The following is a 13,393-nucleotide window of genomic DNA, read 5'->3' as shown; positions in this document are numbered from 1 at the left end:
CAGCTTCAGGTGGTACAATAAAACTACCTAATGGTATAGTGTTATGCTAAATAGAATAAATATTGCCCCCTCCACAGCATTATGACTATTAGGGATATATTAGCTGAAATATTACATTAAACCTTTATTTAAGCTATTAACAATAGATGCTACTTTGCTAGCAATTGAAACAGCTACACTTCTTTCCTATCATACAGCAGCGATGTTACTTAGCCTAGTTCTTTTCTAAAACATCTTAAAGAATTTCCATTTTGTAGGAAATTTAATAGATACTGGCTTCCCCCATGAAACAGAAATTCCAGGTTTTGACCAGCTAATTATTACTAGGATGTTCTCATGAAATTCATTCCTAAATAAAATATTTCATGGTGACAGAAGTATTTTCCTGTCACTCCTCTTAAAATTTGGCATCAAACTGATGTACAGAAACCAAAAAGCAGTTTGGACAACAGAGGTAAGAACCACTCAGTTTTCCCCACCTCAACAGAATATAACCTGACAATGAAAACAACAGTATCCATAAGAAAAAGTACACACATCCCCCCTTTTCTTTTTAGGTCAATTACTGCATTTTAATAACCTCTGAACTTCCAATTAACTTAAGTTTCTGTCTGTGTATATGAGGGACACAGGATTCCTCCAGGAGAGTGTAATTAGTTGTACAGGCAAGGAGTTTTATGTTTCCATAGGTTATATGAAAAATTACTACTTCTCACAGTGATTTTGGTATGACATTAGCTTATCATCAACATTTCAGAAAAATCAAGCCTGCATTTTTATTGTGTACTCACTATATTTGAATCAGCCTCCATTTCAACACTGTATAAGCTACTTTTTACTGATCCCCCAGAAGTGTCTAATCTACAACAGTACTAACATTTTTTAAAAAAGAAAGAAAAAAAACCTGTCAGTCATCCTCAAAGAATTTCAATCATTTCTCCCAGGCAAGTTCATTACAGAAAACATATTTTTGTTAAAAAAGCACATACACTTTAGATCAACATATGCCTAGAACCAACCTTTAATTTGGTTAAGGTATGCATATCTGCAATGAAATCCAGCACTTCCCCAACATATTGCCTCATGCATTCCATTGCTGCTGTTCCACACTAGAACATAAAAGAAGTTAGTTTAAGTACCAGGTTTTGGGTATGTTCATTGTTCATTGTTCTTTGTTTCTTGTTCACCAGAACACAATTTGTCTGTCTCAAATCCTTTATTTTACTTTTTAGTTAGATTTAATCAGGAATTCTTTGATGTTTTTCTTCTTACTGTAATATGACCTCTTATCTCATGATAGTATAAAAAGATAGCCCAGTCACTGTAGCTTCTTCATGCATCATAAAATACTCTTATCTGTGACAGCAATAAAAGATTAACTGATGAAACTTTCAAGAATATCCTTGTCATGTCATCCTGAAATTTACAGTGGTCCAGAATCAAAGTCTTAAAAAGTCAGTGAGAGTTTAACAACTCAGTTCTTCAAGCAGCTGAACATTTCTGCAAGTGGAACCATCAGCTACAATCCCAGAAAACAAAATTCAGTTACAGGCATAGATGCCCTTATGTTCACATTAATCATGATGGAAAAACAGTTTAAATGACTGGCTTCAGGTATTTTATGTGTAAACATCACTAAAATGAACATCACTGAAATTTAAGTATTACTTTTTTTTTTCCTTTTCTTTTTTTTTTAACTAACAAATGTTTCTGGGATATTCCTGAAGCAAAATAATTTTAAATACAGCATTCTAATGGCACTTCAGCTAGTTGGAATTTTCAAAAGGGGAGGCAAGGACTATAAGGGATAAATTAAATCCTTCACGAACTGCTCCAGTTTGACCGTAAAGGTGTAAGCATTGAGAAGCAACCTGTGCCAGAGCAAAAACATCCTCAAAGGGAAAACAAAAGGACTCAATGTGGTTCTTGTTGTATTCCCACAGTACAAATTTTCATAATCCTTTTCCTAGAACACAGTGAGAAATACCAATCTGCCCTTCCGCTAGTACAAGACGCAAAGCAGTCAACATAACAAAGCTGTCAGATTAAATAAAGGCTTTGAACAGACCAGAGAACCCTGGAGAGAAGCTTTCAGAAGGTGATACGACTGACCCACTAGGTATCATATAAACTTCTGTTTACACGTTAATAGTCTGAAGTGAAGATAATGCTAGCTGAATTCAAGGGGAACTATGAATGCCTCATTCTTAGGGGCCAAGTAAAAGCAATGCTTAACGTTGGAGGCTAAAGGATGAAATTATCAAATTAGGTATCTTTCTGAAGTCACCAAAAACTACTGTATCCAAAGTCATAGGCTCAGGGCAAAACACTGCAGTAAAGTTTACAGCACAAAACTACTCCTCTTTGCCCTCTATTTAATTACCTACACTTGGAAGCACAGAGGCCGATTATCCTATCTGAGTATACAAATGAACCAGATCTACTTTTGATCACAAAATTATTAAGCCATAATTTGAGTTTTAGTGGCTGAAATTTGAAAAACTGCTGGCATTCTATTTTTAAGCAACTGACCTGAGCGCTTCTCATCTTTCTATGTTAATACCAATCTACACAGTGTTGAACTATACCACCTTCTGGCTTTTCAAATGCTATGCCTGTCAGTTCCCTTGACAGAATAACAAACAGTAAAACAAGGTCACTGGCATCCCTGTCAGTGTATCCTCCATCCAGTTTATGTGGACTAAGGATTCCACATGGGTTCTAAAATATTGAATAATAGAATTATAAAAGATACTATACTCAAACCTCTGAAAATAATGCTCAATTGCAAAAGACTTCTCTCTAACCATCTATATACGGGAAAGATACTATTAGGTCACCCCTAAACCTGACAGAGACACACATACAGGGAAACGACTTTTCCTCAGCTTGTGAAGCAGACCTGGGCTTAACCCTCATCCATCTGTTTGGGCACTCAGTCACATGTGTCATAGAACAAGTCAAGACCTCCAACTGTGCTACTTCCTCTCATATTCACCAGGTGCATATTCAGCACCTAGGCAATTATGAGTACTGGTAATTTAGCTACACTCATCAGCAGGATATAGATGAATGCCTTACACATTACCAGAAAAATACCATTAACTCCCTTCTTTAAGCACATAATCTTTTGTGAGAATGGAGGCAATGGCTTGTAGCTTTCCTCCGTGCTACCATTTTTTGAGGCATTCAGCTGGTCTGTTCCCCACATGTTGACTTCTTGATTGCAGGCTCCAGCTAAAGTCAGTTACATGACTAAATATTATCAGTGAAAGTAAGCGAAGCAACATCAAGTTCACAACTTTTCCAACATTAATAAAAAGGAAGAAGCATCTCAACCTCTGCCTGGAATACACCTTGACAACCAGAAGAGAAATGAAAAGGAAAGAACATTAAAATGAAGCAATATTAGCTGAATAAGATAATTTTTTTAAAAACCAAAACTAAGGGGTGGAGTTAGATTCAGTACTTACTCCAGGCATAGACGCAATCATCTGTTTATGCAAGATTGTTGACTCAGCTAGTTTTGTTCCAGCATCTGCACAAACAAACTAAGAAGAAGTAAAAGACAAGTTATTTTTTTATTATTTTTGGAGGAACCTGAAGACACTATTAAGTTATTCATGACTTTATTAAAATCAGTTCAGATCTCTTCTTGTTTTTATTCATGGTAATTTGCCTTTAGAGCTCTCTCTCTTTATAAAGAACCTAGTTAACTCATCATTATAAATGAGCTAATTTTAATGAAAAAGACTGTAATGTGCTTAATTAACACATATATGCTGTGCAGGAGCAATTTGCAGAATATTATATAATAAATCAGACTTCTTTATGAGCAAAAATATATATCTTTGCTATTCCTTGCATATATCACATGTTCCTCTTTCATTATAGAGTAAATCATGATAGAGGATAAGGCAGCATGCCATGTTCTTCACTGTGATTACAACACTTGCACTGAAGTTCTACAATGATGAATTATATGAACAATTTTGAAGTTGAGAACATACTGGTACAGTGTGGTATAACTTCTGCATAATACAGGCCACAATACTACAAAAATACAAGCTGTTTCTGAGAGGTCAGTATCATTCTGTTATAGTAGAATATCTCTAATTGCCTTTCTTATATTTTTATTTTCCTTGCTTTTTTTTCCCCCTTCTTTCTATTTCCAAATCCCTTGACCCAAAATCTCTGATGTCCATGTCATTCATGCATTAGACCTGCTAACACTGTTATTTAATCACTATAAGCTTCAATAATGCACTGGACACCCTACAGATTATTTGCTTGTTCCTACAACTTGTTGTCCCAATACTGTATTTGCACTTGAGCAATTTCTGTCCATTGTGATGCAATATAACCTTCTATGAAAGAGCAGACAGAAAAGAACTGTAAAACTAAGGTCTAAGCCTTAATTTTCTTTCTTGAAAATTAATACCGCGGTACCTTCACAAACTGAAACAGACATTGACTACACAATATGTTTTACAACTGTCTGATGCATGTGTGTTAGCAGTACTCACAATGACTGACCACTCTTCTTGAAACTATTTCCAAATATCCTTTACAGACCTAGAATTTACTTTTACACTTCCACAAGCTTTACTTTTCAATGACACATTTAATCTGAACTCAGACTTCCTACCAAGACTTGGAAACTACTCAACCTATGTCTTGATGGAGATTCTGTTCTTTGGGATAAATACCAGAAAGACATACCTGAGTTTAGATTAATAATCTAATTAGATTAGACACAAGGCCTGGCTCCAGCTGACTCTTCTTCTGGTTAGAATTTATTTTACACCAGAATAAGCCAAATGGAAATAAAAGAAGAATCTAACTCATATTTCAGTTGAGATATGGCCTGGTGCTCTTCTGTACCACAGCTCTAATAATTACATGGGAAGCAAAAGAAAGCCTTAGGGTTACGGGCTGTATCAGTCCAGTAAAGACAGTTGAGTCTTAGTTCAAACAGCAGCCATGACTCTCTCCACTTCTCTTTTAAAAGAAGGACCATTAATGGACTTAGGCAAATAGATGACAGATTTTCTCCTAATGCACCCTATCTCAGAGCAATGCTGATGCTGGGTCTGCTGGACAACAGACATGTTGTCTTCCTGTGTGAAGGATTTCTGTCAACCATTTCTGTGTAGATTACGGTTCCCTTGTACTACATCTGCTGCAAAAAAGGACCACAATCCCTGAAGAATCTGGCTGAGTATATTTAGCATCCAACAGTGAGTTCAGTGCACTGCTACAGACACTGTACAGCACTCACCATGTAAGTCAACAAAAAACCCTTGCCAAAGACAAAGGTCATTTATTTCAGACAACATTTTCTTTTAAGAACAATAATAAGAAGCAGCAGCCAAAGCAACCTCTACTGGCCTCCTGTAAGCTTTCTACATCTTTTGCACCGAGGCATTTGGGTTAAATAACAGGTATTAATTTATATGTTAAAAACAGCTGACAAACTCCATTCCATTTCTAATTAATAATTAGGCCTTGTTTAGCTTATCTTTCTGATCATCAGACTGCCAGTTCTAAGGATCCTTCCTAAAGTTGCAATGCAGTCAAAAGAGGATGGGGAAACCAAGCTCAAAATGAAAAATTTCTTACATTTCCAGTCCAATTCACTGTCATTTATGTTGTCTCCCTCTACAAATACTAGAATACATTAAGACGTCACTGCAAGAGATTTAACGCCAGCTATATGTAAAGAAAAAAGGAAAGAAAAAATACCCCCACACTGCAAAAAGATGAGAAATGGGCAAATAATTGCCATGCCTCTTACTAGCATTGTCTGCTGAGACACACCTGCAGAATAATGTCTAAATGGGAGTGTCTGGTGATTGTAGTGAATTACCTACATACCATAATCTATCTATATTATACCTCCATTCTTAATCAGTTTTAAAAATATATATCCTTACAAACATATTCTATGTAAATTTAAATCCTTCTATTCAGTAATCAGTAGACCAGATCTTCACAGAAACATAAACTGGAACCACTAAATATACACTGATTTACATTAGCTGAAAGTCCTGCCCAAAACAGGAGTTACCTGAACAAAACAGATCAGCTACACTAAACCTTAGAGCCTGACTGAACAAGCAAATCCTAATGAGACACTAATATAATTTGAAGTCAATGGAAATTCTGAAGGTGTGTGCTGGTGAAATGTAAGTGGGAGGAAAGTACTGGGAAAAAAAATGCTGGGTGAAGAAGCAGTTCCTATGGAAACCCATAGAACAACAGCATGTACATGATGGCTTTCATTTGCTAGGACAAATGAAGGAGACAGACTTTCTGTATCCTTTATCATCCAGGACACCTATGCAATGATTGGGGTGATCTGGTTAAAATTCTCATTCTTTGTTAAATGGGATAAAGTTAACTCTCATCTTAGCACTGATGTCACCAGTAACACTGATGGCACCATGTAAGCTGGATGAATGTGGGTGTCAAATGTACATTCCTAGGAATTCCTTTGTTAGTCAGCCCATGACTGATCTATTGTTAAATTAAAGTACTCCTAGCTCCTTTGTTATCTCAAATATTTTGACTGAATCTCTGTATTCTGTGTGCACTGTCTGTATAAAATCTTGTATACAGGCTAACATGTCCATGGGGAAATGATTGTCTTGGAAATTAAAACCATTTCTGTTTGGTGGTGTGTTAACCCTGCTACAGCTTTATGGATTCAAAACCATACAATTTGAATTAATATTGTAGTGGCTTTGTGTGGTAAAGAGGTGAACCAATCCCTTCGTTCTGTTAATGACACCAAAGAAAATTAAAATAACCAGATACATATGTGTTTTTACAAGTAGGTTTCTTAAATTACAACAGTGCTTAAGATGGGCTTAGTGGTTACTATGGTATTTAAATTCAAGAGGCTGTTGAATGATTCAGACCACATACTACCGAGAGCTGCCAATTTGCACAGTCAATGGGAGAAGTAGTCATCATGGCTCCAGTAGGCATCTACAGCAGATGGTCTGAATACAACCCCTATTCTTTACCACCGACTGCATAAAAACAGAAGCTGGCTGCTTTGGATAGCAGGAAATATGAATCACTTCATCAGCCTCTGAAAGAGGGACATCATAAAAGACATTTATATCCACATTACGTGCTGTTGTGTAAGGTATGAATACATCCCAAAGTGAATACAGCATATGGGAACAGTGCTAGGAGGAAAACCCAGGCAATTATCATTTTATCTTTATGTGATAAAGATAATGTAAGAGAGAATTTTGCTTACTGTGTCTATCAGGCAATTGACTCAATGTGAAGGACAAGTGTTTACCAGTTAAATCCCACTGCCGAAACTGATGTGGCATGTTTGCATTCTTAAATGAGGAATTCAGGATTGACTAGACTGTGGCATTGTCACCCTTTGGGGTAGTCACAGGACTGAGCTACACAATGGAGCAATGCAGAAAAATTGCTTTATTCTGTAATTGTCATGATTTAACTCCAGCCGGCAACTAAGCACCACACAGCCAATTTGCTCACTCCCCTGCAGTGGGATGAGGGAGAGAATCAGAAGGGTAAATGTGAGAAAATTCATGTGTTGAAATAAAGACAGTTTAATAAGTAGAACAAAAGCCATGCACACAAGCAAAGCAAAACAAGGAATTCATTCACTGCTTCCTATCGGCAGGCAGCTGTTCAGCCATCTCCAGAAAAGCAGGGCTCCACTGTCCCTAACGGCTACTTGGGAAAACAAAACATCGTAACTCCAAACGTCCCCTCTTCCTCCTTCTTCCCCCAGCTTTATATGCTGAGCATGATGTCATATGGTGTGGAATATCCCTGTGGTCAGCTGGGGTCAGCTGTTCCAGCTGTGTCCCCTCCCAACTTCCTGTGCACCCCCAGCCTACTCACTGGTGGGGTGGGGTGAGAAGCAGAAAAGGCCTTGACCCTGCGTAAGCACTGCTCAGCAATAACGAAAACATCCCTGTATTATCAATGCTGTTTTCAGCACAAATCCAAAACATAGCCCCATACCAGCTACTATAAAGAAAAGTAACTCTATTGCAGCCAAAGCCGACACAGTAATACAAGAAAAGTCAGTTCAAGTCAACAAACACCAATGCACATGGTATCAAGCTGCATCACTGCAACCATAAGGCAGAAAGAGGTTGGTGGTTGTTAAGTTATTTGATGGTCTTGGCTGGGACTGACAAAAGAAGTCTGGGCTTAAAAAAATAAAAAAAAAAAGGTGGCAAATTTCTGCTTTTTAAATTAAAATGGATTAAAAACAATAACCCTTTACCATCAAAAGACAAAAAACCCAAGTGTTACTCTTCCCCACCTCAACTTCTTCCCTAACACTGACGGCATAATAATTGTTTTCAGAGTTATCCTAACTGCTATATAATTTCACTTGTCAGTATTATTTCTCTGTCAATTGGCAATCAACTATTTACTATGAGTAATGTACCAGTATTCAACAGAAAATGAGCCCATAGTAAGCTGTATGAAGCTTTGACTCCATAATGGGAGGGGAAAGAGTGAATGGAGCTGTGATGCTTGGAGCATTATGAATGATCTACATAACAAATATCTTGCTTGAACCTTATGGAGTGCTGTTATGCAGGTCCCCTGTCATTTAAAGTTACTAAATGCATATAATGGTTAGCTCATTGTAAACAATGAGAGCCCACTACCTGTGATTCAAATTGATGGACTTCAGCAAATTGTTTTTGCAGGACAGGCTTGTGGTGCCAAACAGTGCCACACTTGGCATTTTGGAGGCAGAAAGATTTTTTCACAAGTTTGTATCTTACTTGCTCAGATTGTCCTATGAAAAAGCTAACTTAACTCCTACCTCAGCAATCCATGGAATGAAAGGAACAGAAATACTGTCTATGTATTCTTTGCTGGAAAATTCCATGTTAAAAGAGAACAGCCTTCAGGGACTGGAGGCAGCTTACTGCCTGCCTGAATAGACAGCAACTGAATTCTGGCCTATGATCAGCTAGCACCCCTTCCCACACCAACTGCTCACTGGCTTTGGGGCTAGGATTGAAGACAAGGCAGCAGCTGGGGCAGCTGTCCCACTGGGACATGGTATGATGCTCGATGGACTAGATCCTTATGGGTCCCTTCCAACTCGAGATACATTCTGTAATCCTCAATACATGCACAATGATGCACAGGTCATTATCATCCTGGGAAATGTGGATTCCCAGTTCAGTTTCTTAAATTTTAGTGTAGGAGTCTAAATGTATGCACCTATGGTTACAAATGTAACCGGCTTGGATTTTGATTCAAAAAATTCTTGCTTCCCCTGACATTGCTGGTACTTTCTTCAAGCATGTTGGACTTGCCTTTTTTAACACACACACCCTCTACCCCCGCCTCCCCCGCCCCAAATTTGGGCCGAGATAGGATCAGTATGAGAATTACATAAGAATCTCCCATACCTGCACCAAGAGCAGCAGATTCATGTCTGGTAAGGGTGACTTTAACTTGAGTGCCTGCAGTAACTCCAATATGACACTGCGCGTCAAGTAGAATTTGTCCCTTTCCTACAACAGAAAAACTCAGAATTATCAATGTCCTGAAATTCACCGACACCCACTAGTAAACCATAAAGATACTTTTTATCTAAGTTAGAGAATACAGAAGTTAAAAAAGTGTATTGGTTGCTCCTGTCTTATAAAAAGGCAGACATCAATGAGGGTGATTCTCCTTTGATGTTGTATCAGGCACTATATCCAAGATTTTAATATTTCACACGTGAAATACAGACAGATTTTATAAACCAGTTATAAAGCCCAGGCATGCAGCATAGCTTTCACTAAGTAGTTCCATATAAAGGGAAAAGGGGAAAGCAGTAAGGAGAACAGGAGAACAAAACCGGCAATAGGATTTAGACTATTCTTTCACTAAACCTGTCAGAAACAGTCTACATTTTACCACACATTTTTTCTATTGTCATTCCCCTTAAAATAAGGGTGCCTGTACTAAGGCAGCTTGGACATCTATTTTGATTCATTAGACTAGCAGTACTTTTCCACTTACACAATAAAAACTGTCTTGGCTACAGCTGCTACAACAGAAACATTACAAAACACAGGGGAAAATCAGCCAATGGAGATTAGAATACAGAAGCCTAAGAATAGAGTTGTAGAGCTGAGACAGCAAGGAGGTAAAAGAGATAAGATGAGCCTGTTATACATCTTACTTTGACATTCTCTGACTTCGAAGATAAGATAAAAATGTGGAATATATCTGTAACCTACTACTGACCACAGCAACTCAAGAATTTTGATCAGCAGGAAGACTTACACTGAGCTCTCTTTCAAATGACCATTAGAAATGAAACAATGCTGTCTAATGAAGAGAGCATACCCAAAGTGTGCATAAGATTTAAAGCCTAGTATCTTCCATCTTGTAAACCTCATGCACTTGCCTGCTCATTTAAGTTAAATGTGTGGAACTTTTTACTCAGTCAGGCCCTCATTTCCTTTCTGACATCTGTAAAATGGCATAATAATGTTTGCCTCTTCCTCAGAGAAGTCCTGTGAGGTTTAGTTACTGAGGGTCAGTTTGAAGGCCACCTTCAGCTGCACACAGTAGCAAGTGCAGCTAAAAGGGAAGGAGTTGGAGGAGATGAATAGCTGGAAGTAAGAGTGAGCTTTGGTTGCAGCAAACCAAGAAGCCAGTCACCAGTGTTCCTCCTCAGAAAGCTGATGTCACCACACTGTATCTGCGTAGCATACTGGCAAACAAAGCTTACAGCAACAATGCGTACCTCCCTGTTGTGGTTTAACCCCCGCCAGCAACTAAGCAGCACACAGCCGCTTGCTCACTCCCCTACAAGCAGGATGAGGGGAAAAGAATTGGAAGGGTAAAAGTGAGAAAACTCTTGGGTTGAGATAAGAACAGATCAATAATTGATATTAAAAAAACAATTGTAATGAAAAGGAAAATAACAAAGAGAGATAAATAAAACCCAAGAAAGACAAGTCATGCAAATGAAAACAATTGCTCACCACCAACCGACTGATGCCCAGCCAATCCCCGAGCAGTGGCCCCCAGTCAACCTTCCCCCTAGTTTTATTGCTGAGCATGACGTCATATGGTATGGAATATCCCTTGGATCAGTTGGGGTCAGCTGTCCCAGCTGTGTCCCCTCCCAACTTCCTGTGCACCCCCAGCCTACTCGCTGGTGGGGTGGGGTGAGAACCAGAAAAGGCCTTGACCCTGTGTAAGCACTGCTCAGCAATAACTAAAACCATCCCTGTATTATCAACACTGTTTCCAGCACAAATTCAAAACATAGCCCCATACTAGCTACTGTGAAGAAACTTCACTCTATCCCAGCCAAAACCAGCACACTCCCACAGCACCCACACACCTTTTAATGAAACCAGGTTTTAAATATCAGCCCCTGATTTGGGAGAAGGTGCCAAAACAACAGATGGTATGTCTTTCATGGACATTATGACACCAGTCTATGAATCAAGAGACCTTACTTCAGGCTCCTAGTTTGATCTTCAATTATGTGGAGAGTGCTGACAGACAACACATTTAGCCGATGAAATGGTCCCCAAACTGCAGTGGTCCTTGTCTGACTACATTGCTGCAGTCTAGGCAGCTTAACTCACAGGAAGCTAACACTCCAAAATCAATTTAAAAAAAAAATTTAACCAAAAAATCATTCCCTTATGGGACCATCAAACACTGGACCAGTTCAGCTGTATTATGAAACCATTACATGAGGGGACAAGTACTTAGAAGTCACATATCCCACATGCATGACTGGTGCTCTGATAAGAATAATACCATATAACAATATCCAGGAGAGGTCAGACCAGAACAAATGTCCTCAGTACCTTACCTCCAACAAGGACATAAGCAGATGCAAAAGGAAGAATAAAAACAAGGCAAGCATGTATAATTCCCACTACTACTCTCCTAGCCATCAACTGTTTTCAGCTCAGGGAACTTCTGAGCTCAGTGTGGTTTCTGTATAATTCATAATTCTCAGTGGATTTCTCTTCCACATTTGTATCCATTGACCTCTTGGACCCTTGTCAACTTTTAGCTCCCACAGTACTTGGCAAGGAGTCACACACTGTTGAAGAAGCACCTCCCTTTACTTGCTTTGGCCCTGGTTACTACAAACTTAGTATGTTCTTGTTCTTGTACTGGAAAGGCATGACATTAACCATCCCTGTCTGGGTCACTTGTGACCTTACAGACCTCTCTTACGTTCCCATCAGTTGTTGCTTTTTCAGATTAAAGAGACCTAACTCAGTTGCTTTGTATGTGGAACTCATCCCACTGTTTGATCATTCTTGTTACCGTTATCTGAACTTTCTCAGATTCTACTATATTCTATTGGGAATGGGGAACCAGAACGGTGCACAATACTCAACAGTGCACATTACTCAATAGACCCTGATTACTTGCTAGAATTCACCAGCAAGAGTGACCCTTCCCACCATCATATGCCTTCACAGTCTTGAGACACATACATAATGCAGTGCCATGCTGACAGTTGACAATTACATTCCCCAGAATACTGGACGCGGAAGTTCCTATCAGTAACCCAGTACAGTAGCCTGCACATACTGGAAAAGAAGAGAGGCAATACCCTTTCAAAAGCATTCAGCTATTTTACAGATTAACACCTATGTTACACAGGACATAATTAGGCCATAATAAATTGCTTTGTCAGAACACTGGGAAGGAAGCATAGACTTCATGAATCCCAGCTTTCCTTGGCTCTAAGGATAATACAACAGTGATAATACAATCTCTTTCTCAAAGAAGTCTCCTGTCTCACAGTCTAAACTCTTAATGTTTGTTAAGCACATGCAGTGCAGAGAGATGAAGCAAAATCAAGCAAAACGTTTTTTGACATGCATCCTCTTGCTTCCTGCACTGTAAATCAGGAGTGATGACAGTGAAGTAAATAGCCCAGAGTACCCTTCCTATCAAAGTCTATTTATTCCTACCGTTCCACTGGTGATAAATATGTATAAACATGGTTTACTTTAAGAACTTTATATTTGGCAACAGAGCTGTAAATGGGCATTACTTCCATGAGAATAACACCCAGGGGAGTCACATGTGTAAACTTGGTACCAAAGAGTCAAGAATAGAACCCCTTTAGCCTCTGTTCAGCCAAATTAATCCTCTAGAATGTCTATGCATCCCTATAAAAAAATGTGTTGCAACCTTCAAACTGTAACTTGCCAGAGGTCTATGTGTAGAATGTGAAACTACTGAAGTTGGTTTTTAGCAGTATCTCAGGGCCCATACTTAGTAATAATAGTAAATTTGGTTCTTTAATGGAGTGGTATGCTATCCTCCAGGTAAGCCAGTATAAAGCAAAATTCTTTATTTTATCTCTGTTGCT

The 13,393-nt window shown here is 38.7% G+C and overlaps 1 protein-coding gene across 3 annotated transcripts in view; it reads right to left on the bottom strand.

Annotated features, from left to right (window-relative positions):
• The window catches only part of UNC79 (unc-79 subunit of NALCN channel complex), a 112,832-nt gene that overhangs the window by 15,092 nt on the left and 84,347 nt on the right, over window positions 1-13,393 (bottom strand). For all 3 annotated transcript variants that reach the window (XM_075712410.1, XM_075712411.1, XM_009478453.2), the window contains 3 exons: window positions 9,444-9,548; window positions 3,474-3,551; window positions 1,020-1,109 (listed from right to left, as the gene is read on the bottom strand). In XM_075712410.1, coding sequence (XP_075568525.1) covers window positions 1,020-1,109; window positions 3,474-3,551; window positions 9,444-9,548 — 273 coding nt within the window. The remainder of the gene's footprint in view (window positions 1-1,019; window positions 1,110-3,473; window positions 3,552-9,443; window positions 9,549-13,393) is intronic.

The sequence above is a fragment of the Pelecanus crispus genome, chromosome 6, assembly GCF_030463565.1.
Source record: "Pelecanus crispus isolate bPelCri1 chromosome 6, bPelCri1.pri, whole genome shotgun sequence".
NCBI lineage: Eukaryota > Metazoa > Chordata > Aves > Pelecaniformes > Pelecanidae > Pelecanus > Pelecanus crispus.
This window is presented reverse-complemented; position numbering and strand designations above follow the sequence as displayed.